The following is a 27554-nucleotide window of genomic DNA, read 5'->3' on the forward strand; positions in this document are numbered from 1 at the left end:
CCGCCGCCGCTCCGCCGCCCCGTTTTCAAGCGAAACCGCTGATGACGCTGTTCCGCTCCTCTCGGCGACCCGGAAGCGCCGAGACGCGGCCCGCCCCCTGACCCGGAAGCTCCTCCCCGCTGTCTTTCCGGTGAGGAGGCCGCCGCCGCCGGAGCCGGGCCGGGGCCGCCGCTGGGGGGGAGCCCGGTAATGTGCGGGGCGGCGGGACCGCAGGCGGGGGGCCGGGCAGCGGGACTTCCGGGGCCGGGGCGATCTGGAAGCGGAAATGGAGGAGGGCGGGCTGTCTGTCTGTCTGTCCGCCCGCCCGTCTGTCCCGGCGTCGGGGGCTCCGCCACGGGGGAGCTGCGCTCCGGGCCGGCCCCGCCCTCGGCCGCCGCGGGGGGAGGCGCGTCCGGACCCCACGGGGAGCGCCTGCCCCGCTATGGCCGGGGTGCCCCGGCCCGCGGGCCCCGCGGAGCGCCGGCCGCTGCCATGCGGGGCCCCGGGCGCCCCGGTAACCCAGGCGGTTTATTTGCAGAGCCGGCCCTGGAAGGAGGAGAAATGCAAGAGGAGGGAGAGTGAGAGGGGTAAGGAGCTCCCGGAGCTGCGTGAGTGACCCCCGCCCCTCAGCCGGAGGCTGCCGCGGGCTGGGAGGAGATGGGAGATGGGACGGGCCGCGGGTCCCGGAGCTGGGGCCGGGAGGGCGTTTGGGCTGCAGGGAGCGGGAGCAGGGATTGAGCGCCTGGAAGGAGCTGGGGCGCAGGGTATGCCCGCTGCCAGGCACCTGTTCCAACAGAGGCTCGCCCGGTCGGGGTGGAGGCTGCACAAGTGTCGGGGAACGGCACCAAAGTTGTGTCTGTAGTCTGCGGGTTTGGGATCCAGGACTTTGTCCGGTACATTTGGAATATTCCTGATGTGTGTTCAAATGCGCTTATTCTAAAGGTGTAACAGCGTTTGAACTTTCTCTTGTTTATGATTACCAGGGAAGCATTTTTGCTTTTCTTGTAACAGCATGCGTGGCTTTCCGCATCCTTAGTATTTTGCAGCAATTAAGCCTAAAAGCTCCTTGTCATTGAACAAAGATCTTGGGCGGACATAAAACAACAGTCTAAATTGTTCCCAAACATTGCTCTCAGGGCCTTTTGTTGACTGCAAACTCCGTGCCGAATGGGAAATAAAAGCCAGGCATCTGGAGAATAAAGAAACCTGTTTTGAAAGTCAACCTCTGAATAAATGCCTGCACATCCAACCTTGACTGTGCCTTCCAGAAACACAGCCCGTATCTCACCGTGTACTTGCACGTGCTTTTATCTGTCTGTTTATGATGAAAGTGCTGAGCTGCCAAGAAGTATAAATGCAGCACGTTAAGTATGTGATTCTGTGAGATCTAAACTCCAGATCCCTTGTCCCTTGTGAGTTCTCTGGTGCACTCGGTTGTTTATTTGGTGTATGTACATTTGTGGTGTGTACACAGAAAGTGTTTTTGGTTTACATCAGGAGGGTACGTTGACATCTGTCTGATACTAGACTGGTGAATAGGAAGAAGGTTCCATCTCTGGCCTGTTTGTGGAAGCTGGGATGATGAAGGCCCTGCAGTGGGAACGTGCTGTGGTACAGGGTTGAAGCTCCAGCCCATGTCTGGTAGTTATAGAGCAATTGGAAGGGTTACGAGCAGAGTTCTGGTAAAGTAAGTGTGAGCAGCGTCTCAGTGGGGGCTGCCAATAGGGGTGCATGTTTTCAAAATACCCTTTTAGCCTAAAAATGGGGTAGGGGAGGGACAGCTCTGGGTACTAGGCCAGTAGGTTGGTGGAGGAATCTTACCTTTGTTTTCTGCCTTTGGAAGACTGGCTTGCTAGTGAAATTGCATGAAAGCTTCAACTTTTACACCATTTCTCCTTTTCCTCCACATTCTTATAACTCCATCACACTTCAGCCTTTCAAGCCAGAAGTTTGAGGCCTGGTAGATAATACGGCCAAGCATTGAGATTTTTGGATGGGGAGGTGGATTCTGAGGGAGTCTAATGAAATCACTGTAGCCATCCTTTGAAGGATCAGTAAAAGCCGTGTTTGACTTGCACACACTGTAAGCTGAGCAAACAAAAGTTAGATTCTCTCCGAAGTTCTGGTGCAAGACAAGATGGAGACAAGCAGCCACTGCGTGCCATGGCCTCTGCTAGTCTGGATTTTGGAATCTGGAAATGGACTTGCCTTTTATTACTTGTTCTCTTGAAATAAGAAAGCTGTTGTGAGTTTTTTTTGCTTAAATTGGCATCTTTCTGTTTAACTCCTGAAGTTTGCAGTTGCATCCAAGGGAGTCTTGGACAACTACAAAGTTTCTCCGGAAAATGCATCTGATTATTATTATTATTATATGAGACTTTGTGGTTTTGGGCAGTCAGGTTCACTTTGGTGTTTTTGATGTGGAAGCTAAGCAAATAACTGCTTATTTATTTTAAAAACAAAACAAAAACCAAGCAAAAAACCTCAAACTTGGAAATTCCAAACAAAATACCACTCTTATTCAGGTGGTGCTCAATTGCCAAGGATGTGTTATCTCCTCCTGTGTGCCCATCCTGTGGAAGAAAAAAGTCATGTAATTAAGCGTTACATGCAAAGGGCTGTGCTGTGGGCAGTGTACTTAATAATTAATTTGGCTCAGAAAAGAAAGCAGAGGAAGGAAGGTAAGAGTCTTGCCCCATCAGCCTCTGATTGAATCACAGCGTTGCAAATCCAGAGTAATTCAGTCAGGCAGTGAGCAGTCTGACTGCATGCCACCAACGTAAGGTAAATAATTTATCCTTAAGTGTGTTTATTGGTTGATTTGCAGTGAGTGAGTGAGGCAGTAGTACTTGGCCTTGCTGTTGCATGAGCAATTCATAAAAGCAAAATTATCGGGTAATTTGGTTCATTTAAATACTGCTTCTCCACATAGAGGAAAATTATCTTTGCATTTTGGCTCACACACAGCAATTCCACATGTATTTATTCTGTCTTGATATACTTCTGTAATGTGTTTCATGCTACTGGGGGCATCCCTCTGAGCTCCCCTGAGGACTGAGATAGACCCTTCAGAAGCAATATTCTTCAATTATTAGACCATAACAGAAATATGAGTAGGACAGTTTGCAGGTAGCTGCATAAAAAACCTACAGTGGTTGTGCTCTCTGCCAAATGTATTCTGAGCATAGTTTTTACCTACCACTTTTGCCATATTTGTTTCAGAATAGATGTATCTGTTTTCAGAAAATATTGTTTTGTTAATTTCTTTAGGTTTTGAGTAGTGTTTTTGGAAGTGTAACAAACTTTGTCTGCTACTGGTATTACACAAAGGAATGTAAGGATTAGAAAGGAAAGTGTTTCTTCAGTCAGGTGTTCCCAAAGAGATTATACCTCTGTGCTCAGGAGACTCTCTTTTGGTGTCTAACTCGTCCTCTGAATGCAGGGAGAGTTGAGATGGAGCAGTGGGCACTTGGCTGGGGACAGATTCCTACAGAATTTTGTCCCAAAGATGGGAAGAGAATGGGCAATGGAGAGCCATGACATGATCTTGCTTGGAAATCGGGTATCTCGGGAGCAGGGGAATCAGGTTCTTTTCCTACTGCTTAGTCTCATTGGAGGAGAGCAGGATTATTGAATGATATTTCTGTGTTTCTTTCAAGAGTGGGGCTGGGGTAGCAGCAGGAAGTTAGGAGCCCTGAGTTTGACTTCTTGGTCTGCTGTGGCTGTCTGTTATCTTGGGCAAGTCTGTTTCCCTCTCTCTGCCTGTCTTTCTTCCTGTGTAACATAATGCTAATGTCCCTTTGCTGCATCTGGGTGCTTAGTGTTGAGCTGGGGTGGAGGGACAGGCAAGGTCCAGCATTTTCACTGCCTGTGGGGTCAGACCGTCTGTGATGGTGAAAAACAGTTTTCATCTGTATTTGCCTACTTGCACATGCACAGACTTCATTTATGCCATGTACTTGGGTGGATGATAATTGGGAAAATTTGGATGTGGGTTTCTAGTCAGTCCTGTGTTTTGCATGGCGGACTACTGGGCAAGGGGCATTTCAGATGGACCCAAGCCCATGGGAATAACAAGCACCTTTTTCCCCTGAAAATAATTTTTTAATTTGGGCAGATAGCTCAAAAGGGGGGAGAAATTGCTCAAGAAAGACAGGGGAGATTAAGGAACTGTCACAGCGTTATACTGAGTCAGTTCCATATTGGAGTCTCTTTGAGTTTAATGGTTTTTTTGTGTGTGTTTGTGTGTCTGTCTTCCTTATCCTCCATTCCTCTTCCCTTCCCCCTTCTTCTTCCCCCTGTGCCCAGCTAGGATGGAAGAATCTCATTTCAACTCCTCTCCGTACTTCTGGCCAGCAGTGCCCACCGTCTCGGGACAGGTACGATCTCCCAGCCTGTTATGTTCAGGAGTTTACAATGCATGTTGCACAATGAGTGTTTCTGTTGCATTTCTTGCTCAGCCAAATGCTGGGCAAAGCTGTGCCAGGGTATGCTAAGACCTGTCCTCCCCCCGTTTAGATTGAGAACACCATGTTCATTAACAAGATGAAGGAGCAGCTATTGCCCACAGAGAAGGGCTGCAGCCTGGCTCCCCCCCACTACCCTGCCCTGCTGACAGTGCCCACCTCTGTGGCGCTGCCCACTGGGATCTCCATGGACTCGGACACCAAGCCGGAGCAGCTGACACCACACAGCCAAGCCCCCGTGACTCAGAACATCACCGTGGTACCAGTGCAGTCTGCTGGGCTCATGACAGCAGGTGGGGCACTCCAAAGGCTTCAGCAGTGTACAGAGGGGACCGTGGGATGGGGAAATACGAGGTCCTGGAGAATCCTTACTGGCCTGTAGATTATTCCTAGTCTTACTGATGGTGTGGACTGCCTTGGTGTGGTTTCACTGTGAATCTCTAGGCACTCCATACATCCACCCTCTTTTTGGAAGTTTGACTTCCAGCAGGGGAGACTGGGAATGCTGTGGGAAGGGAAGCTACCCTTCTGTTTGTGTTGTAGTCAAAAGTAGGTGCTTCTGTGGGATAAGGAGGTTGGGCATAATTGGAGATGTAATAACTGACTTCCTCCACCTTCCTTTGTTTGCAGGTCCTGGTCTGGTGATAACTTCCCCGTCAGGTTCTCTGGTGACCACAGCCGCCTCTGCCCAGACCTTTCCCATCTCAGCTCCCATGATTGTCTCTGCGCTACCCCCTGGCTCCCAGGCAGCCCTGCAGGTGGTGCCAGACCTGTCCAAGAAAGGGACAACCACCCTCGCTGAAGGTGCGGGGGCTGGGGGAGTCGCCCCCAAACCGCCCCGGGGCCGCAAGAAGAAACGATTGCAGGAGTCGGGGCTGCCAGAGATGAGCGACCCCTTTGTGCTGACAAACGAGGATGATGAGGACCAGCACAAGGATGGCAAGACATACAGGTGGGGAGTGGAGTTAAACCTTGACTGTAACATTGCATGGGGTGGGAGTGTAACCCTTCAGAGGGTTACATGGGGAGGAAGAGATCTATGCCTCTTACCTAGAGAGTCCCTGAGTAGAGAATCTTTGAGCTGCAGAAAGAGTTGATTTTTCTTTCTGGTCAGGAATATTTACAAGCTGATGGGTTGACCCAAAACTGAGGATTTCCTTTCAGTGGACAATTTTGATTTCCTGAATATAGAGTTGTTAATGTTACTAGGTTAGTTAATGACCAGGATGTTATGGAGACTTAACTACATCCTTGCTGGCCCAGCCAGGTAGTATGGCTGGTGTACTGCAGAGTGCAGTGCTGGCTGGTGCAGCTGGAGCACTTCTGGTGTAGCTGAGAGCCCTGCTATAGCTGGGTGCTCCTCACTTAGAGCTCCAGTCTCTCCAGTGTAAAGACTGCAAACTGGAGACACACAGAGCAGAAAGTGAACTGTGGTGGTAGTGTCTGCTCCTGTGTGTATTGCCCCATGTGATCTCCTTCTATTGCAGCACTCCAAACAAAACAAGGAAAAAAATGTAATTCTGAATTAAATATTAAGGGTGTTTCTGAGCCCTAAGTGTGTCAGATAAGAAGGAGGAGAGTTCTGAGCCCTGAGGTTGGGTTTCTGAGTTTGGAGGGATGTGGCTTGAGTTTATGAGTGATGGGGAGGGGAGATATAAGGTAGGAGGGAATACTTGAACCAGAGGATAAGCAGTGTGGGTGTTTTAGAAAAGGTGGGAACCAGACAGAGGAGAAAGTGGTAGGCAGTAAATGTGATGGTCTGTCTTAGGCAGGAAGCAGGAGCACTTTGGGGTGATTCAGTGATAGGTGTTTCTGGTTAATGATTAAGATAAATAAGAGGCAAAGTAGTAGCCAAATTGAAACAGAAATAGGAGATGGTCCCTAGGTCTTCTCACTTGCCTATAATGTGCCTAGGATCCCATATCAAACAGTTTTCCTTTTATCATCCTAGATGTTCTTTGTTTTGGTTCAGATTTAGTTACCCTTCTGGAATTATGCTTTTGGAATGGGAAGGCATCTATATAAAATCTGTGTGCACACCCCAGGCATTTTTTCACTTTTAACTATAGCGTTTTTTTAATGTTTACATTTTTTTTTTTAATTAACACAGTTAAATGGGTACAAAAGCAGAGCTTGGATCAGCCTTTTTATCTTAGCCAATGTCCCAGTTCTTCCGCTTTGAAAATATAATCAGCGTATGGTGAGGAAGGGTGGGAGTGTTAGGTAGCTTGCTATTTGTAATCCCACCATTTATTTTGGGCCATAGCCACAGATCCACACTACTCAAGCTGCTTACAGTCTGGGTTGCTAATTAGGTTGTTAAATATGTATTTACAGGGGACACAATTGGCAGTGAACACTAGAATTAAAGCTGAACCAGGGCTTTAATTATAGCTCCTTGTTTACTTGTAAGTTTGGAAAAAAATGCCCAAGACCAGGTGGAGTGACTCAGCAGAAACTTTATGAACACACATAGTCTGCATAACAGCTCATGAAAAAGCCTTTGCAGGGAAAAAACAGATGAGTATGTATGTGGGCACATGTAATTTCTTAATGTTTAAGATTTCTTTATGTTTAATCTGAGTGTGATATGTCTTTCACCAGCTCCCACCCTAAGTAGGCCTTCCTCTGAGCAGTGCTTAGGTGTGAGAGAGCTAAATTGAGATTTATTGAAGACCCCCAATAGTGGTGCTTCAGGAGGGAGTACTTCTGCCCTCCTTGAGATCTGCTCTTGGATGATGCATCCCATGTGCAAGTTTGGGACTAAAAATGATTGTTGGAAAAATCAAGGAAAGCACTATCTTCTCTTGGAGCTGTGGGAGAGAAGACCTTTGTGCAACATAGTAAAATCGTTTCTCTATAATATGCATATGAATAGACTCACAAGTTAAAACTTTGAGGAATGCTGGGATCCTTCTGTATTCTAGAGGATGATTTCAGTAGTTCCCGTCACTACAGTGTGCAGACATATGCTAGCTAAATTAAGACTGTGGGTGAGGTTCCTCTACTCCTGCTTCTTTCTCAGGCTGGAGGAGGATTTGGTTTTGGCATTCATATGACTACGTTTGTATGATTTCACTGATTCCCATGATGAGACACTGAGAATAATGTACTCAGATTCCTGGAAGGAGTTGTACTACATCGATCAGTGTGTTTTGTTGGTTTTTTTTTAATATCCAATTCCTAAATCTTGGGATTATTTTGTCAAATTTAATTATTCTTTTTAAGCTTTGTTTTTGAGCTCTGTGAGCTCTCTTGTCATGAGTGTCTGGGCAGGTGGCTAATATTTGTAATTTCTGACTCCTAGTGTGGTGATAAAGACAGAGTAAGGCCTTGAGTGAGGAGCACAGCCAGGCAGATGTGGGAGGTGTTGGAGCATAAACCTTGATACATGTACTGCAGCTCATCCCATTCTCTACTAAACGTAGAGATGCCTGCTCCAGCAAATAGCAACTGTTTCCTGCTGTATCATCTCTAGAAGTGAATTAGTAGGCTGCTGTGAAAGTGGTGGAAGAATCTCTATGACTAGGGGGTTTTTTTTGTAAGAAAAGGTGTGAAGCTTTTGCTAATGATGGCAATCGTCTGTCCTTAGGATTCCTCTGGTAGAGTCCTTGGTGCTTTGCATTGTGCTGCTGGAAGAATGCTTGCTCCTGCAGGGGACAGCATCTAACTCAGTCCTGTGAAGCATTTTCTTTCATGAGTAATGTCACTTCAGTCTTGTCTGGATTCATCGTCAGCTCTTTGTTAACCTTCCCTGACATCTTTGTATAATTTGCTTTTTCTTTGGAAAATGCTATCAGCATCAAGAGTCTTTCTAGAAAGATGATGGCAATGTGGAGCACATGGCTTCTTCCCAGTGCTTTAAATAGTGCTGAGGAAAAGGTAGCAAACAAGTCCTGGATACAGTAGGATTGTTTTTTAGTCCTGGTGTGGTGCCTGTACCTGTGCACTTTTAGAAGTCTGTGGTGTGATGTGATCAGTGGACAAGACTGATAAGGTGATTCAGCTGCTCTGGGCCAGATCATCAATTCTCTTTGTCTTGACAGTTCTCTAAGCAGTTTCTTTGTAAGAGGAAGAGAGCTCTGGATAGACACTGCTAGGCTCTGGTACTAAGTAAAATCCAGGATGAATACCAGTTTATAATCTGGAATATTTTGCAGACTGTGCTCTGGAGCCTCAGATACCAGCAGAAAGGTTGTTGGCTTGAGAAGGGCCTCATGTCATAGTGTAATCAACAAGCTCTGTCTTCTCCACTTCTGGTTTTGGGTTTTCCTTACTTTCACAGCAGGGAAGCTGGGAGACAATAAGCAGCTGAGGGACATAGGAAAATTCAGAGATGAGTCCAAGGTGCAAAAGTGTACAGAATCCTTAGTGAACGGAGCTGCAGAAGGTGAGGAAGCTGGATGGAGACCCTCATTAGAGAGCAAATTATGACACAATGAAGAGCACAATGGTGGTTTGAATACAGCATGTGGGTATCTTCTCAGACATGTCTTGTTTTAAGCCTGTTTGGATTTAGCATTACTGTTTAGTGAACTTCCCATAGTTTTGAATCAATTTGTAATGTGGTGGCTATGAGTTTAGTAAGTCACACATGTCTTTTTTTATTGTTGAATTTGGCCAGTTTTAAGCTTGGAAAAAATCTGTTAAGCATGCTCTGAGATGATTTATAGTTTGCAGGTGGAAATATGTGAAGGAAATATTCTCTTTGAGGCTTCTTGAGGCTTGCACCACTCCAGGCACTCAGCAGACAGTCCATCTCCACAGAGGAGACAAATACAGCCTAACTTCTCTCAGTTTCTGTGTGAGGCTGGACTATATATCTACTCTTTCTGCAGTTCTAAGCATCTTCTAGAGTTGCACTGAAGGGCCAAACATGCTTTTCCTTCAGGCACAGCTGCTCCTCCTTCTGCTTCAGAAGGGGTCTCTAGTGCCCAGTGTGGACAGTAACCTCCCTCTCTGATGGACACAATAGCAAGGTGTGAGAAGACACTGCTTGGTTCAAATGTGGTAGGGATGAGAATGAGGCATGGGCAGGGACTGGAGCTGTTTCTGCTGAGGAAATCTGGGAACTGGGTAGAGATGAGAATCAGAAAGGAGGAGAGAAAAGACAAGAGCCTAAAAACTAGGGAATGCAGCAGAGGATGTGATGGGGAGCCTCTTTGCAAGGGAGAGAGGGGAGAGCTAGCACAAGAATAAGCTATAAGCAGCCAAGACTGAGGGGTGGAGGAAGGAACCAGACCTGCTAGGTGCTGGTAAATGAGGTACCCAGAACTTGCAGAACAGAGAGGGACAAGAGTATGGGATGTGGACAGACAAACAGAAACACGAGCAAGAGGAGATAAGTGTTAGGTAACTGTGGGAATGAAGTAGCAACGTGCCCTTGCAGTAGAGGATCAAGAGGCTGGGGCATGTGGGTAAAGAGCTTGGGTCTGGGCCTTGGTGCAGGAGAGGGGATTGTTCTGGGCTGGAAGGCTAAGGGCAAAAGGGGAATTAAGTTTGAAGTGTCAGGCAGAAAGGTTGACCACATTCCCTCCAAAGCCTAGAAATATTAAACCCAGTGTTTCTAAATTTTGCCATGGCTTTGATGTCAGCATAAGAATGTGACCTCCTCTGGCAAAGAACCTCATCTTCCTCTTAGGCTAGAAAAAGGTGAGAAAGTATTGTTCCTGTCATTTATCATCTTAGCTGCAGTGGCAGAGGTCTGTGCAATGGATTTTAAGGTTGCTGATGACCAACGTGGGTGTCAGTGTGATGCCACACGTTGGAATTTCTGTTTGCTTTTTTTAACAAGTGGTTCCGTGAGCAGCGGAACTAATGATGCCTGGTTTCCAGCGGCTCTCTCCTGTGTGGATTCTCTGATGTCTAATCAAGGGTGAGCTTATTAGCCTTTCCCTCAGCAGAGGACTCCAAGAGAGTCTCTCTTCTTTCCTCAGCTGCATATTTTTGAGACTCGTCTTGATTTTTAAGATCCTTACCCCTTTTCCAGACTGGCTGGCATTGTCTTATGATCTCAGAGCTCCAAGGAATACTGTTGCACATGCACATTTACATACGCACATGCAGTTTGTACACATAATCCTTGCTTTGTATATAAATGCAGTGCTTGGAGCTTAGAAAATGACAATTTGACTGGCCACATGCCTGAGAGTATAATGAGGTAAAACTCTGTGTTATGGTAAGTTCTCTCCCTTCTGCTGAGATGTAACTGTGAGTGTGTGCATGCATGTGGTTTCCCTTGGCAGTTCCTCATAGTGCCGAACAGAAGGAATTGACAGGAGAAGTTCTGCAGTCACAAATTCTAATTTTGGCATCTTACTTGTCAATGGATGAGTGTGTGCAAGGGAATGAGGAGGACAGTCACAGTTTCAGCTTGGGAGAGAGGGAACTTTAAAACTGTATTTTGTCCCTCTTATCTGATTACACCTTAATTTGGCCCTATTGAGTCAATGCGCTTTGATACCATCCTTGATTAGTTATTGGTGCATGATAGCCTGTCAGAGACCTGCATGTTTGCTCAACCTGAAAGGAATATTCTCTGAAAAGAAAATAAAATGCATTGACATGGGATTGTGGAATTGAGGGGGATGATCTGGGGAAGGCATTTGCTAGTATGAAGAACTGTTGATTACACTTTCCTCTGCCACAGATTGCTGTGGTATCCTGCAGCCTTACAGATAATCTTGCCTTGAAGTGTGTGCAAGTATGAGTTAGGTTGAATCTTCAGTGGATTTGCATTTGTCTCAGGCTACAAATGACCATAGAGAGTTACCCTGAAATAATTGACATTGGGTGTTCCCAAAACCATAGTCTCAAGTATCATTGAACACTCCTCTGTTATAGGTCAGACCCTGTTCTGCTTTGCAGAAGTGTTGCAGCTCACTGGAGTAGCACAGAAATCTATAGGAGCAGTGATATGAATGTATGTAATAGGAATTTTCCTTTAAAGGAAAAAAACAGGTCACAGATATCAGTTTGGCCACTTGGAATTAGTAGGTATGTCTCTTACTGGGTTTCACTGGGTCTTTTGTGATTCCCTTCCCTTACAAAACATAAACCAGGGACATTGTGGAGATAGATGAGTACTTATGGAGCACTGATATTTCTGTGGTGGGTACAGGAGATGAGTGATCTGCTTCACGAGGTTGGAATTGCATGTTGGAATTGGATGAGGCTTAAGGCTGTCCAGAGTGGTGATATAAAAAGCTGAATGCTTGCTTGTTCAGTATCTGTCTGTGCAACATAATAAGAGTGCAGTTCTGTGGAAACAGTCAATAAAGCTGTATCAGAACGCACCTGCATTGCAGAGCCAAATTATGGTGACATGGCTGACCTTAATCCTGATGTTTCCAAATTTCCTAGTGCTTTTTAATGGGCCTTTTGTATTCTTTTAATTTTAGCTGTTGCATGTTATCACTATAGTGGGAAGCACATTATTGTGTTTTATTGTTTTGTTGGTCTTTTATGCTAATGGTGACTGATTTCAAAAATTGGTGAACAGTGTCTTAGGCCTTATGTTCAATGATTTGGAGGTTAACAGAAAGTCACGGCTGATAATCTAAAGATAAAAACAATGCTGGTGGGTAGCTGTAAAGAAATGGGATCTTTATGTGGTTGTTAATTGTTCAGACAAAATATATTTTAATACAGTCCCATGGAAGACTTAGCCTTTTGGGACAGCATGATGTCTCCAGCAGCCAGGGACTGAGGTCCAGATGTTTGGACGCAATGGCAAACATTATCAGACAGAAGTGTTTTGTTGGACTATTGAATGTCTCTGGTCTAAAGATAAGGAATATGGAGGAATGGTATCCTGGAAAGCAATGACTGTGGAAAAGACTTTTAGGAATTAAGTGACATCATGAAAGCTCCCAATGCAAGACTGCGACAGAAAACATTTAAGGTGCAACTGTTGAAAGCATAAATGATTGAGTCATTAAAAGAACACAGGGAATTTGTGAAGTATGCTGAAATACCACAAAATTCTGGGTCAGGTATTTTTAGGGTCATTTGGAAAAATGGACAAAATGCAGGAATGCCCTCAAATCTGGGAACTGGGAAAGTGCCATATTATGAGAGCATGTTGAACTGTTCTTTGCCTTGCCAGTATATGAGAGTATGCTTTTCTGCAGCCTTACCAAGCCACCAGGTGACAGAAGGACTGTGGAAGTAAGTTGACCAAGATCTCTGAGCATAGCTGATAGATTTGTTACACACTCCAGTAGTGTAAACTGTGCCGTGGAAGCACAGCATTGGCTTGGGAATAGGAGCTGATGCTGGGTGTGCCAGTGTGGAAGCAGAGATACAATTCCTATGCCTTCATTTGGCATCTTTGTACTCACTGGCTTTATTTGGGTGTTGCCCAAGTGTACCTGTGTATCTTGGATGTTAGTTTTGTCTCCTTTCCCCTCCTCTTACAAAATATTAATAAGAGGTCACAGCTATCAGTTTGGCCACTTGGAATTAGTGGGTACGTCTCTCTCACTGTGTTTCACAGTAACACTTAAAAAATGGGGCAATGTGAGGGTCAAGCATTTATCATGAACTGTGCATCCATTATTGTGCTATGCTTGCATTAGTTACTTCATTAACTCTGCATTGCAAAGGCAGGACATTTCCTTCCTTTTTAAATGAACTGCTGACTCTGACAGCCTAAACTTATCATCTAGTCTAACTTCAGACTATCCTGGTTTGATTTTTAGTTTTACTGATGGTCTGACTTGTATATGTAGCCTAAGAGAAGGAGCAAGGACTCAATTAGCTTGTAAGACCACTCTCAGTAGATACTAGGAATTCGAATTCTCAGAGCCATATAAAGCTTACATAGTTTTCACAACTGTGATACTGATTAATTAAGCACTTGATTGAAAAAGGCTGTTAATCCACGTTGGGCAAATTTTACTATGAGCTGGTATTTCAGATGGCATTTTATCTCCTAACAGCATCTGATGAATGAGGCGGAACATTCCATGAAAAGTGGAAAAATATACAGCACTGTGTGCCACAGAGTTGTAGTCTGGTTGCTATAGGCATCATTTTCTTTATGACTCAGTGTGGTGACTTTCATATGGGAGTAGAATTAGAATTGTACATCCACCTTTTGCTGGCATTTCATGATTTTTGAGAGTGTCTTTGTGTAACATGAACATTTTTTGAATGTCTTTATTTCCTATAAAAAAAGAAAGCATTGTAAACATTGGAAGGGGTTACTTTTGATCTCTGGCATATGGCTGAGTGCTAATTTAACTGTTGATATGAACCTCTGTTTTATTAAGGATATTTTCTCCAAGGCTGTCTGAATTTTCAGAGCCATAACAAGGAGCTGCAGGGGATGTTGTGTCACACCATCAATGGGAATGCTGCAGTCATTTCTGTTTCTTGCTGTCAGAAAGAATGCAGCCAAAGGAGGGGTAGTTTAGAAGCACAGTGGGGAGACTATTAAAAATGGATATTAAACAGAGGGGGGGTAGAAATCAATTATTCCATATAGTGTTTCATTCATGCTTAGCAAGGAGCACTCCCTATTTTTCCTCTCCCCAGCCAGAATTTCACTGAAGTAGAACACTGAAATGCTGCTAGTGTCAGATGGGATATTCTCATTATCCATATAGATTTAACATTTTTTTTAATCCATATTTGCCCACTAGAGGGCTGATTGCATCTTCCCCTTTAATATTTGATGTTGTCTGAAGCAGAATGCAAAGCCCTTAATTAAATGGATCATTTGTTCCCATGAAAAAGCCTGATACCACACAATATAAAATTCTGAAATGCAGCTTTCTGTTATATTCCAGGGCTTTTTTTAACTCATAAGGCTCATGAATTTGTTAATGCTGCATAACATTCTTGCTCTCTCAGGGTTGATGCTAATTAGATGATTAGAAAATGAGTTCTTGCAAGATTTTAATTCTAAATGTTGTTTGAAAAACAATATCAGAATGTCTATAGCTGCTAAATTCAGACAACAGGCATTGGTTGGTTTGTTCATTTGAGGGTTTTGTTTTGATTTTGGGGGTTTTGGGGAGGGTAAAGTTTTGGGGGGGTTCTGTTATTGTTGTTGAGGCCTGTTTTGGCTAATAATCAGGTTTATCATTGTCATGCAAGTGCCACTGATATTTTGAAAACTTCTTTATAATTTTAGTTTGAAAATAGAAAAGGACATGCAGTCTGTTTCTCTTCATTAAAGTTTATTTTAGAGAATTTCTGACCTGAAGGCAGATACCTGGCAAAGCAAATAAGTAAAGGAAAGGGTGCACAGGACTTATGGAAGATAAAGTTGATGGCTTTATGGCACTATAGATTTAATGCATGGGACTACTTGCACTTGATGGCACGGTAAAGTTCATTAATTTTTCAGAGCAGAATAGACTCTTTAAAATATAGAGTCCCGTGTACAGCACAGAAAAGATTAGTGCCCAGCATTCTCTTTTAACTAGAGCAGAACCCTTAGAAGAGTATTTCTCTCAGAAAGGTATCTGGATTCTGATTTTAGGGGCCAAGTGATTGAGACCATATTGTAGCCTCCAAGCCTTGTTCCAAAGATGCATTATTCTCATGGCTGGAGAAGGCCTGTTTCCTCTTTTTTCCACTTCTCATGTCAGTTGTTGTTCCTCGTTATATCTGACTTGTTCATAAAATAAGCCCCTAGTAATTGATATTTTTCTCCCTTCGTAGATTTATTTGGCTGTTGACCAAGTTATCTTTTAAGCTTTACTCCAAACCTAGATCAACTGGAGTCAGTGAATCTTTCCTGCAAAGCCAATTTTCCACATGCCATCATTCTTTAAGTTTGCTGAGCCTGTGTGGGTTTTTCAATAATTGTTGAGGACATTGACTACAGAATTAGACATGCTGTTGGCAAGAACAGTCATTCCCCTCCTGTATACAAAAAGGATACCTGCTATTCCCCTTTGTTTTGGTGAGCCATGTTAGCACAGCATCCCACTGGGAGCTTGTTCTCAATTGAATGGTTCCTTATCAGAGGGCCAATGCTGTGGAACGGGATTCAATTGAGAGTAATGGAAGTCAGCATCTGCTGAGAAGGAGCTTGCTAAAAGTCAAGCATGGGATTATGCTGTAATTGCTTGCGGTAGCAGGGAACTGGACTTCGCAACTCAAATGTATTTTTCAGTTCAGTGTTCACCTCAGAGTTATTTCTAACGTTTCAAGGGTACACAGTCCCACAGTCCTCATCATGTAAGTATGACTTGATTAATGCAGAATATATATGCTCTATTCAAGTCTAGCATTCCAGGAAGTCTGGAACAAACTGTGCAACTTGAGATTGTTTGGTTTATAAACCAAGAGCTACTTTTTTTAAAAAAAGATGATGCTGATGTACCTTTTTATTCCTTATATCTTTAGTTGATGTAGGGATAAACAATCAAATTGCTTCTCTTTGTTGATTCCAGCAGGGATTGGGGCGTGTGTGTGTATTGAGGAGGGATTTGTGTAAGGATGTGTACTTAGTTTGCATGTTCTGTTAGGGCTTGCAATTAAAATGGATTAAGAGAAAGATGAAGGTAGGACACGTGGGAACAACTGTTAAGAGATGATAATGAATGTAAAAGAGCAAAGGTGGAGAGGAGGGAAATGTTATGACAGGTGTGTGTTAGAGTGCTTGCGAGGGAGGCATGGCTTCCAGCTAAATGGCTGGGAATCAAGCTGTGGCTCAGAAGGGCCTGTGGAAGTGAAGGTAGGTGCTGGATAAATACTGCTTACATGACATACCCTAATCAGACTGCACACATCATAAAGCTTCTGGCTCCAACAGAGTCACAACAGTAGATGTAATGAAGTATCCTCCTGAGAGGAGATGGATATGGGGAAGAGCAGGATCAGCTCTGTGGCTTGTAATACCTGCAGAGACTTTTGTTGCTGAGCAGTTTTGTAAATACTATAAAACTCAAGAAATTCCCAGACAAAACCACTGTGAACGTTGAATTCATGTTAACCAGCCTTCCTCTGGCTGGCATGTCTTCTCTCATATGTGACCCTGGAAGTTACATGTGGAGATTCTATTTTGTCTTTAATGTAAATGAAAAACCTAAATTCAGATAAACCTTTACTCTGCCCCTTGTTTGACACACAGCAGGGGTGGGGAAGAAATGGAAGAAAGAACTTGGATGCAGCTTCTATCTCTCTGTCAAATTAACAACCACAAAAGCTTTTACCATCTTGAACTGTAAAACAGTACGAGCTTCTCTTAACAGCCTGGTGTTGTAGTGGAGGAACAGTTTTTAACAGCAGCATCCGTAGCAGAGCGATGCCAACTGCTTCTTCTTGTTCAGAGAGTCTGTGTGTTAACAAATACATTTCTGATCGTTATGGGAACAGATGGATCCAAACGCCCAGACAAAACATTTTGCATCACATCAGTAAGACTGAAATGATGAAAGCCCACTAGACCAATGAAATACCACATTTGATATCCAGAGCATCTTTGCGAGACCCACTAGGAAAGCAGCACTGCTGTTATTCTCAGCATTTTGTATCCTAAATATTTGAGCATCTTCTCCAGAAATGGGAGCAGAGTTAAGTGGATTTGGCCATTTCTGCTCTCACAGACTTCACAGCACATGGAATTAACTTCTAATACAAGCTATAACCTGGGATTTCCAGGTTTTCCAAGTTTTTTTTTGACTGAAATAAATCATAGATTAACAAAGTGGGGGTTTTGTCTGGGAATTATTCCTATCCCCTTAGGATTGCTGTTGGAAAATTTTCAGAGTGCTGCCCCACCTCTCTTGCAAGCCAGTTGGTTTCTTCCAACACCTTCACTTGTCTGGCTGTGAAGTATTTGTTCTGTTACACCAGTTCCCAGCTTAAATTTGTTCCCCTGGGACTGAACCACTCATAGCCAAGCAGTGTCCCAGGTGAAACCTCCCCAGTACCACATAGTGGGAAAATGCCCCTACTTCACTCAGTGTGGAAGATCCCATCCGGTTAGAGTTGATCCATATTGGGGCTTATCCCCGTGTGACCCTGTCTCTTCCCCTCGTCCCGGTCCCAGGTGCCGGATGTGTTCGCTGACCTTCTACTCCAAGTCGGAGATGCAGATCCACTCCAAGTCCCATACGGAGACAAAGCCACACAAGTGTCCTCACTGCTCCAAGAGCTTCGCCAACAGCTCCTACCTGGCCCAGCACATTCGTATCCACTCAGGGGCCAAGCCCTACACGTGCAGCTACTGCCAGAAGGCCTTCCGCCAGCTCTCCCACCTGCAGCAGCACACACGGTAAGGGCCGGAGGAGGCTGGGGCCCTCTGCACTGCATGTTGCCGTCATCCCAGCATGCTGTGAGCACCTCCGTGGGCGGCTGCCTGGGCAGACCTGGCTGGTTGTGGCAGGCTGCTCAGGTCGTGCGCGCGGCAGAGCGGCGGTAGCGGTACCGGATGCGTGAGCCTGGTGCCCGGCTGTGAGGGGCTGGGCGCGCTCAGGTTAGCGCTGCTCCGCCGGAGAGGCGCCGGCAGCAGAGTGACGCTTTCTGACAGGAGCCAGGGCTGGTTGTGCCAGTGTGAGAGTAGAGCGGGCATAGGAGGACTGTTCCCTGTCACCCCAGCATAGTTCTGCCAAACATCTCAAGTCCAGGCTTGCAGCCCCCCCTGCTGTTTCAGCCACAGGCTTCCCACACACAGCTCTGCCAATGCCCCTCAGTCGAAGCTCTATAGTTGCTCTCTCTGGATCCTCCCCCGGTGCAGACAGACCATGGTCTCTTGAATCCAAGGGGAGCACAGTTTGAGACCAAGAGAGCTCATGCTGTGGTCGGAGTTCCTTCACGTAGCAGATAGCGTGGTGCTGTCCCACCCCCTTTGTGCCCTCATTCCATCAGCACTAGCCAGATGGCGGTCATGTCCAACTGCTGCTGCTCCTCCTCCTCTTCGGCAGGATCCACTCCAAGCTCCACACGGCGATTGTCAAGCCGCACAAGTGTCCTCACTGCTCCAAGAGCTTCGCCAACACATCCTACCTGGCCCAGCACCTCCGCATCCACTCGGGGGCCAAGCCCTACACCTGCCGCTACTGCCAGAAGGCCTTCCGCCAGCTCTCCCACCTGCAGCAGCACACACGGTAAGGGCCAGAGGAGGCTGGGGGCCTGGCCCTGGTCCCCCCGCGCTGCCGGCATGCACCTCTGGAGCACGCGCGCCAAGCATGCGGGGGGCGGGCGGGGAATGCGGCCGGCTGCACCCCCAGAAGGAGGTGAGCCACCTGAGTGGACGGAGTGGAGGCTGCGCAGGAGACACTGACCACGTCAGGGCTGAGGTGGGCACGTGCTGTCCCTGGGGATCCTTGGTCTTGCACCGCGGGCGGCACAGAGAGAGAGCCATAGAGAGAGAGGCATTGGCTGTAGGCGATCCCGGCCTGGCACCACGGGGGTTGGACTGAGTGTGTGGAAGCTGCTCCTGGCATTGCAGGGGGACAGGGACAGGTTAATACTGTAGGTAAACTCAGCCTGTTACTTAAAAGGAAAAGTGTTGGTGTGTCTATCCTGGAAGGAACAGAGCTGCTTTCTTGTACTGTGGAAGGAAGAGAACAGATTTCTTTTGGTCATTTAGGACTCCTGAGTTTGGAGCAGGGAGCCTGGACCTCCAGACCCCTTCCCATTTTTAGGTAGCTCACATGCTGAGCTGTCCAGGCGTTCCTAAGCTCTTGCTCCTCAATCCTAGTCACTCTGAAATCTGCTTGATTGCCTGTCTTCAACTTCTAACTGGACATGGGAGCTGGGCAGAGCTCTCTTTGTCCAGCTAGAACAGCATCTGGAGGCAACATCATCCCCTTCACACAGCAGCAGGCCCTGGCAGTCTGCCCTGTCTGCCTGCTCACTGCCTCCTGTTTGTGCTCTTCCTCCTCAACAGTATCCACACCGGGGACCGACCCTACAAATGTGCTCACCCTGGGTGTGAAAAGGCTTTCACCCAGCTTTCCAACTTGCAGGTAAGGGGCTGGGTGTGTCCTGCTTGCCGGCAGGGGTTGGCAAGGGTTCCAGTTGTAGAGGAGGTGGAGGAAGTGGGGCAGATGGGAGGAGAGTAAAAGAATGCAGAAAGCTATTGAAGCCCTGGGCAGGGAAGAGATTCCTGACTTGTGGCACTAGTGGCCCAAAGAAGTCACATAAATGGTTGCATCCTGAAAAATTAACTTGACTTGAAAGCGGTGAGACCTTAGTGAAGTTCCCCCCATCTGTTTTGCAGTTTTCTAACTTAGCTGGGGCAAGACTTTTGTGAAATGTTACACCCAATAAAGTCTGGGTATCTGGGTGGGTTTTTTGTTTGTTTTACAATGAAATGGAGGGTGTAAGGGTAGGGATATAGGAAGCAGAGGTGGTGTGTCCTGTTGCAGTACCCTGGAGGAGGGGGACTGTAGAGTGTGCCAAAGAGCAAAGAGCCGTAAACACCTGCAAGCAGTTAAAGCCAATCCTGCCCTGAAGGTATTAGATGCAGGGAGCAGATGTATAGAGGGGCAGAAAAGGAGAGACCAGGAAAAGACTGAGAGTTGCATGGAAACTGGGAATATGGGGGTTGTGAAGCATTAAGAGTCTCTGCTCTTCAAATGCCTAGTATGCATGAGAGGGAAGGGCGTGTGTGGGGAGGGTGTGGTGGGCTGGAGGGACAAGTTCTGTCCCTATGCTAGGAGCCAGGTTTACCTTCCTGAGCAGCCGGGAGCTTGGGGCCTGGCTGTAACGGGGTGTTTGAGGTGAAGCCATCTCCAGTACTAATACTTGCTTCCTTCCTCATGCTTGCTTTCTCTTTCCTACCTGCTGCTGCCACCCCCCAGTCCCACAGACGGCAGCACAACAAAGACAAACCTTTCAAGTGCCACAACTGCCACCGTGCGTACACGGATGCTGCCTCGCTGGAGGTGCACCTGGCTACGCACACGGTGAAACACGCCAAGGTCTACACCTGCTCCATCTGCAGCCGGGCCTACACCTCGGTGAGTGCTTGCTGCCCTGGGGCTACAGAAGCGGTCAGCTTCCCAGGAGCAGCTTCTGTAGATCCAATGGGAGCAGTCCCCTGAGTTGCTGTGTCCCTCCTTATTGGCTTTGGCTCTTGGAGCATCGTTCCCTCCTCTGACGCGCTCCCTCCCGTTGCAGGAGACGTACCTGATGAAGCACATGCGGAAACACAACATCCCTGACCCACAGCAGCAGGTGGTTCAGGCACAAGCCCAGGCCTCGCAGCAGCAGCAGCACTTCCAGCCGCAGGGCGGGGGGGCAGCAGGGGGCCCTTCTGGAGACACTAACCAACCCAACCCTCCCCCCCAGTGCTCCTTTGACCTGACTCCTTACAAGACTTCAGAGCATCACAAGGACATCTGCCTCACTGTCAGCACCAGCGCCATCCAAGTGGAGCACCTCTCCAGCTCCTAGAGAGACCTCAACCCAGGGAGCAGAACGCCTCTTGTGCATAGCCTGTGCCAGGGGCACCGCTTGTGCAGCGGCCCTCCTCGTGCAACAGTTTCCGGCCTCTCCTCCTGCAGCAGCCTCTTCTGGCTGTGTAACCCTGTTCATGGCAGCCCCTTGCACAACAGCCTGTCTCAAGGGGGTGCTCCTTCTGTGCAACAGCCTGCCTGGTAGGAGGATGCTTCCTTGTGCAAGAGCCCCTTTCCTGTGCTGGGATCACTTCCTCATGCAAGAGCCCCTCCTTTGAAACCCAAAGAAAGGCCCCTGTTTTGCCTTCTCTCTCACTGTAGGATGCGTACGAAGCGGGGTTGCGTGTTGTGACACGCGTGGTGGATGGGATGGAGAGATGGCCCTTGTATATACGGGGGTTTGGACACGTGTTTTTAGCAGGCCACAGAAGAATGTGGCATGGTTCACAGCTGGATGGGGTTCTTTGAGGATTGCCTTGAGTGTCTAAGAGAGAAATATCCATTCCTGTCTCTCCTGCTTGTGAAAGGGAGGAGGGGTCGCTCGTCCTGCCCCAAGGACTGGATGGGAGAAACCTTCTCCCCAGTGGAAGGTGAGACCAGTGGAGGGGGGAGAGGTGAGGCATGTTCTCTGGGATGGACAGGTGCCTACACTGCCTAAGGGCTGTGGAGTATTGCATTCTTTCTCCTCCCCTAGTGGAGAGCAGTAGAGAGGAGTCTGTCTGAACTGGCTGCTGCCTCTCTCTCACAGCTGTCTGAGCAGCACAATGGCCCCGTAGGAATGTGGGTTCCTGCTCATTGCCCTTCCTGCCTGTTGTGGATGATATCCTAGCAGCTTGTACTCCTCCTCCTCTCCCTCCTGCTTTTCCCCTCCTCAGAAAAGCCTGCAGGCATCAACAACAAACCAAAAAGCACCTGGAGGGAGGGTAAGAGACTGCCAAAATAATCATCACCCTTCTCTCTACTTCCTTTCCTGAAAGGCGGAATGACAGCAGTTCTGACACTCACATACCTGTCCTGCCCCCAGTTTCCCAAAGGGAAAGAGGAGGAGGAGGAGGAGGAATAGACCAATCTTTTCAAGGGGCTGGCAGGAAGCAGGGAAAGGCTAGCTTCTCCTGCTCATCTCTTGCCAGAGTGCTCTCCCAGGCTCCCTCTTGCCAAGACGGGCTGGACTCACATGGCAGTGGTGGCCTCTTCTGGACCCTAGTCATGGGAGAGAATCCCCAAAAGGTGGACAGTGGAGAGAAGGGGATGAAGATCCCCACAGAGAGACCAATCTAATGAGAAGGGGGAGCCAACAAGAATAAACTGAAGGCCCCTTGAATTTATATATATATATATATATAAATATCTATTCCCCACCCCTGGCCCGCTCTGTCCTTGCTGTAACTGTTTCTATCTCTGTGTTTATAAAACGCATTATCCTGGCGAATTTTTATTTTCAATCTTCGTTTGTTTTTCCCTTTCTCTTCGTCTTCAATTCTCCTTCCTCTTTTTTTTTTTTTTTAATTGGTCCACATGACTGCTAGTCTTGTGTGTTACTTATTAGTTTCTTTGGATCATGGAGGCTGACTTGGAAGAGAATGAGAAGGCAAGGGAAAAAGCATGTGTTGTTGGGTTTTTAAATCAGTCACTCACCCAAAGCCTATAGAATCCCAGACTTCTGTATGAACAACCAATAGGGGCTTCTATTTTATTTTTTTTAACTACCCTGTATAGAAATAAATTGGTGTAAAAGGCTCCTTGAAGGTGCTGCTGCGAGCAGCCTGCCCCTGTGACGTGTGTTCCTTCCCCCTGCAGCTGAGCCCTGCAGGAGCCTCTGGCTGCCCTGACTCTGGAGGGGCCGTGTGGGCAGGGACGAGGGCAGCACGTCCCTGCCTTTGGCACTTTGCGCTTTGCACAAGGACAGCGAGGAGCTCTGCACCTGGGGAGCCTGTGGCAGAAACCTTTTCTCTGGTTTAGTCACCAGGGTTGGCTGCAAACAGGTGGAGTGCTTGGTAGGTGCACAGGCTAGGCTAGAAGGAGCTGTCTGGTTTGACTCCTGCATTTCACAGGTGACATTTCAATCCATTTAGCCTGTACTGAGAGTAGCCAAGAACTGATGAGTATTGAAACTGTGTTGACAAAATGCATTGGCTTGATTTTGAGGCACTGGGACACAAAATCCATTGGTAGCCTGCTGCAAGGGCTTCATGTTTTCACTGTTTAAATATTTAAGCCAGATTTCTCTTTGCTTTGGTTTCTGGTTCCTAGTTCTGGAAACATTCATCTCTCTGATTCAGAGAGCCTAAATGGGACTTTCCCCCCCAGACTTGCATTTAAACACTCTAATGTCTCTTCTCAATTCACTTTTTGACAAGGTAAACAGATAGAACTCTGTAAATCTTCCACTATAAGGGATTTCTTCAGGTCCATGAATTATTCTTTTCTTTCTACATTTCGTCAAATTTTTCATTATCTTATGAACAAATTCATTTTGGAATTGAGTGTTGAAGCCCCAGTGCCATGGGTGAGGTCCCCCTGGCTCTTTGCCTTAAGTCTGCAGAGGACTGCATTTTCCCTCTTCTCACAGCATGATAGAGGAGCTCACAGTGGCTGCTTGTCTGGTCGAGGCTGATCATCCAAAGTCTCGGCTTTCCATGATAGTGTTTTCCCTTCTCTACGGGAATGCTCTGGGTTCTTGTTTCCTGGGGGCTTCACATGGGGCTGTGTCCAAGTCCAGCCTGTGTGAATGGGCCTGGCTGGCTGATGGACCAGGTTACTCACAGCTTTCATTGCTCTGTCACCCCCAGACTGTATCAGTTGTTATTTTTACTTTCAGATCCAGGTTGAAATGCAATATTGCATCTTGCTAACTTGAAAAGCATTGAGTGCATCTTCTCATTAGCTTTTTTTTTGAGACTTGCAGGCTGAGCATTTCTTAATCCTCTTAGTATTTGATTATGTACAGTTTATCTTTCTAACTTATGGTGCTAGGTCAATGCCTTATAAAAATTTAAGTATGTTGCACCTATGCAGTCCCCTTTGTTAAACCAAATGTATAATGATGTCATCTAAGAATGAAATTAGGGTTTGGGTTTTTTCTTTTTTTTTTTTTTTTAACTACAGAATCTGTATTTTGTAAAAGCTTTGTGTTATAGGTTTTATTTTTTCATTCCCTAATTCTTCATCTCTATAGTTTTTCCATTAATTTGTCATTGAGTAATTTAATTTGCCTTTTGGGAGTATTGTCATGAGTGCATTAAGGTAATTGTCTAATATTCCAAGTTTAATTTAAATATCAGAATCCCTGGGCTAGAGAGCTAGTTATTAAACTCTTTCAGGCCTCCTGTTTCTTTAATGATTTCAAAATACACATCCCTTGCAGGTGTTGTCTCACCTACTTTGATACTATGGTACTAGATAGAAGTTTTTATTTTCATATGACTGCTACATTCTGTTCCTTTCTTCAGATGGAATTTGAAGTATTTCTTGAGTGGTTTCTCCTGTTCCATGTCACTAGCATTTTCACCATTTTTATCTAGCATAGATCAGTACTATTAGTAAGATTTCTTTCTTTATTTTGTGATTGAAAGCAATGAAAGAGCAAAATATTCCTTTCCTCTTACCACTAGTTTTTCTAGTGGTAAAGCTTTTCTTGAAAATTTTCTCTATTTTTGTTGTGTCTAATTTGTGTTGGTTGCTGTCTGGCCTTCACCTTTTCCGTTATGTTCTTCTTACAGGAGAGTTTAATTCATATTCCTCTGCCTTCTTTCTTTTTTTCCCATGGACAGCTCTGTTGATAGTTTTGCTCCCCTTGGAAGTTATCAGACTCAGCACAGGTTTGTTACTACTTGTGGCTCTCCTCTGCCTGTCTGTGTTCCACATGGACAGGACAAAACTGCCAGCTTCACTCTAGGTGTTCTCTCTCTTGAATGCATCATCTTGAAGTCTGAAAAATGACTTGGTTTGGTTTAGTGTCTTGAATTAAACTGGGAAGGCTTTAAAAGTCAGAGTAATACCTTGCTGACTGGTTGAATTCCCCGGGGAATGGTTCACAAGTTAAAATTCTTTGCAATGATTTTTCATTTTATATGTTCAAGGTGCTTGAAAACGCCTTTCCTGGTCCCTGGTTTGAGGTGGTGTTTTCTGATGTCTGCTACCCTTTCCCTTCTTGGAAGCTGATACCTAGCATGGGCATCCATTTGTATTTGAGGCTGTACAATTCCTGTTACCAGTCATTTCAAAGGTGTTACTGTTCGTGTTTGTGCAGTTTGCTGCTGAGCCTGTAGCTTTTACTGTTGTCCAGGAAGAAACGAATTATTTCTTACTAAGGGACTTTCCCATTGAGCTTCAGAAATGCCACTTTATTCTGGGCCTCCTTTTTTTCCTTATCAATGAGAATTTCCCTGTTTACCCAGTCCTGTTGCTGATGTGGAAATAATTGAAGATACCTTACCCTCATTATCTCTGTCACTTACTTGAGTTTGGATTAGGTCTTCCTCTTTGGATTCCCATGGTTGTTTAATATATTGAAAGTGCCCCAGATGGTTTAAAAAGTGCAGTTGCTACCTGCGAGACACAAAATGTATCAACTTGTGCAAAATTCTTCCCTCTTGAGATGAAGCCTGAGGTTCGGCAGTCTGCAGCTTTGTGCACTCAAGCCAACAACGGTTCAGTTATTTACCTCCCACTCACAAGAGTGGAATATTCTCTTAACAAGATCCCATGGTCCTTCTTCAGCTCCATGAATTCTTTGACCCTGCATTTTCATTGTGCTGCCAATCCATTTGTTTCTGTATGTTTGTACCCAAGAAGACTTGACAATGATTCTGGAGTTCTGTATTAGGTTGCATCTTGTATCTTTGCTGAAAGGCAATAGCACTTTTTCTTCTTGTCCTTTTCCAAGCTGATTTTCTGTTCTTAGTTGAATTTTACAAATTATCATTGCTTTAAAAGGAAACATCATGTAGGCTGGAATCATTTAGAAAAGTCACCCACAAACAGTAACAGAATCTCAGCCGTGACTAATGATAGTATTGCTGGTCTATAATTCAGTTAAATCTTCAAGAAAGATTTAAGACTTTTATAATTGAAAGCCTTATGGTTAATCAACCATGTCCCTTATTACAGTTTTTTTGTTAGTTATCACTGCCATTGAAACTGCCACTCTATATTACTACTTTTTTTTTTTATTTTAATCCATAGGGTCTTGCTATGCCTTTGTTGAGTACATTAAAGTCTTCTGCTATAAGAAGTCTTTCTTCTTGTGTAACAAATTACAGACCACGATCAAGTCACTGTATTCATCTTTCCAAACAGCTGAATTAAATTGAGCTGGCTGAGGTGTCTCACAGTAAGGCTTGGCTCCATCATGTAGTTCTTATCTGTTGCCTTTCTTTTCCCTTTCAGCGACCCAGCTGCGTAGTGTTCAGTTAAAGTCTTGCTGCATTAGGCCTAGATGGCTATCTTCAGCTACCAAACTTAGACTGCCATACAAAGATAGCCAGTTCTTTTAATTAGGTCTTTTCCTTCAAATTAAAACAACAATATGTCCCTTTCCTTAGCTGAGTGCAGGCCCTGTCAATGCCACTGTGATTTCGCCACATCAGTGTTAGTCAACTGCTTTACAGCAACCTGGATGAGCCCACTTGCTTTGCAAATACTTTTTAAGTAAAAGTATTGGCTGGTCTGGAACACATTCAGAACTTCAAAGTTGTTTGGAAAAGAAAGCCCATTGCTTCCATCTGCTTGCCAGATAATTCTTTTCAAATTACTGATTGTCAGTTTCTAGCTATGCAACTTCTAGGATGTTTTATTTAATGGGTAGAACTAAACATCTTCCTAAATCTCATTGGCAATAGGTAATATTTCATTACCTCATGGATGTGTCTACATCATCCAACTTTCTTCCTAATATAGAATATAATTATGAGATTCTGTCTGTCTTCTATATTTTTATTGATTATTTTATCATCTTTATATCAACTAAAGGATATATATCATGTTTAGGATTTTCTTCTGATATTTTGCAGGTAATGTGCCTGAAAGCTGCCCAAGTTTACTAGTGCAGTTTCAGAACATAGAATGAAATTGCTCTGTACACTTCCTTAACTACAAGATAGGTACCTGTTCAATCGTCCTTTCAGGTACAACAGATTAAATTTGTGTGCATGGTTTCTTGTTTCTGTATAGTAGAACACCAAAGTACTAGAGAGATGTAGTAACTTGGTCCAACAAACATTTCGATTTCATGTAGTGTCTGTGTAATGAATGGAAAAAAACTGCAAGAAAAGAAATCGTGACACCAAAGAACTAGAGTCTACGCCTAGTTTTGCTGCTGAAGTAGGGCATGTTTCTGAAACATGAACACAGTTATAATTTGTGGCCTTTGCCATCCTCTTTCATTTGTAAAGCTAATTAACCCCCTCGGGGCCAAGTGCTGCAGATGAATCATTTGCCGTTTGTGAGAACAAAGTGTGGGTACCTCTCGTGTTTCCTGAAGACAGGAAATTAAAAGTTCAGGGACCTCTGAACTGAGAATGTTAAAGAGTGAGAAGAGCTGAACGTACCTCAACAGCAAAAAGGTAACAGAACAAGGGTCGGAAGTTACAGCTCTCCTGCTGGGTTCTGCATGAGGATCCCTCCCAAACACTGGCCTTCACCTCACAGTCCTTGGACAACATTTAAGGAGTCTCTAAGGTAACTAAAATCTGGAGGCTTGAATTTGGTATGCAGATGTTTACATTTCCAAGGGAAAACACAC

General features: G+C 45.5%; 1 protein-coding gene across 10 annotated transcripts; it reads left to right on the forward strand.

Annotated features, from left to right (window-relative positions):
- ZNF384 (zinc finger protein 384) lies at positions 1-22254 on the forward strand. Of its 10 annotated transcripts, none has more exons than XM_071433167.1 (12): positions 53-186; positions 518-566; positions 1116-1347; positions 1477-1666; positions 4288-4358; positions 4498-4738; positions 5076-5397; positions 17458-17682; positions 18332-18514; positions 19300-19378; positions 20216-20374; positions 20535-22254. In XM_071433167.1, the coding sequence occupies exons 5-12, from the start codon at positions 4293-4295 to the stop codon at positions 20808-20810; spliced, it is 1551 nt and encodes a 516-aa protein (XP_071289268.1). In that variant the 5' UTR covers positions 53-186; positions 518-566; positions 1116-1347; positions 1477-1666; positions 4288-4292; the 3' UTR covers positions 20811-22254. The 10 variants fall into 10 exon arrangements, with proteins under 10 accessions (XP_071289262.1, XP_071289268.1, XP_071289263.1 ...); XM_071433162.1 differs by having other exon boundaries at positions 4292-4358; XM_071433170.1 differs by lacking the exon at positions 18332-18514 and having other exon boundaries at positions 4292-4358.
- The last annotated feature ends 5300 nt before the right edge of the window (positions 22255-27554 follow it).

Source organism: Agelaius tricolor, unplaced genomic scaffold, assembly GCF_023055355.1.
Source record: "Agelaius tricolor isolate 1412-34295 unplaced genomic scaffold, bAgeTri1.0.p SCAF_9, whole genome shotgun sequence".
Taxonomy (NCBI): Eukaryota; Metazoa; Chordata; class Aves; order Passeriformes; family Icteridae; genus Agelaius; species Agelaius tricolor.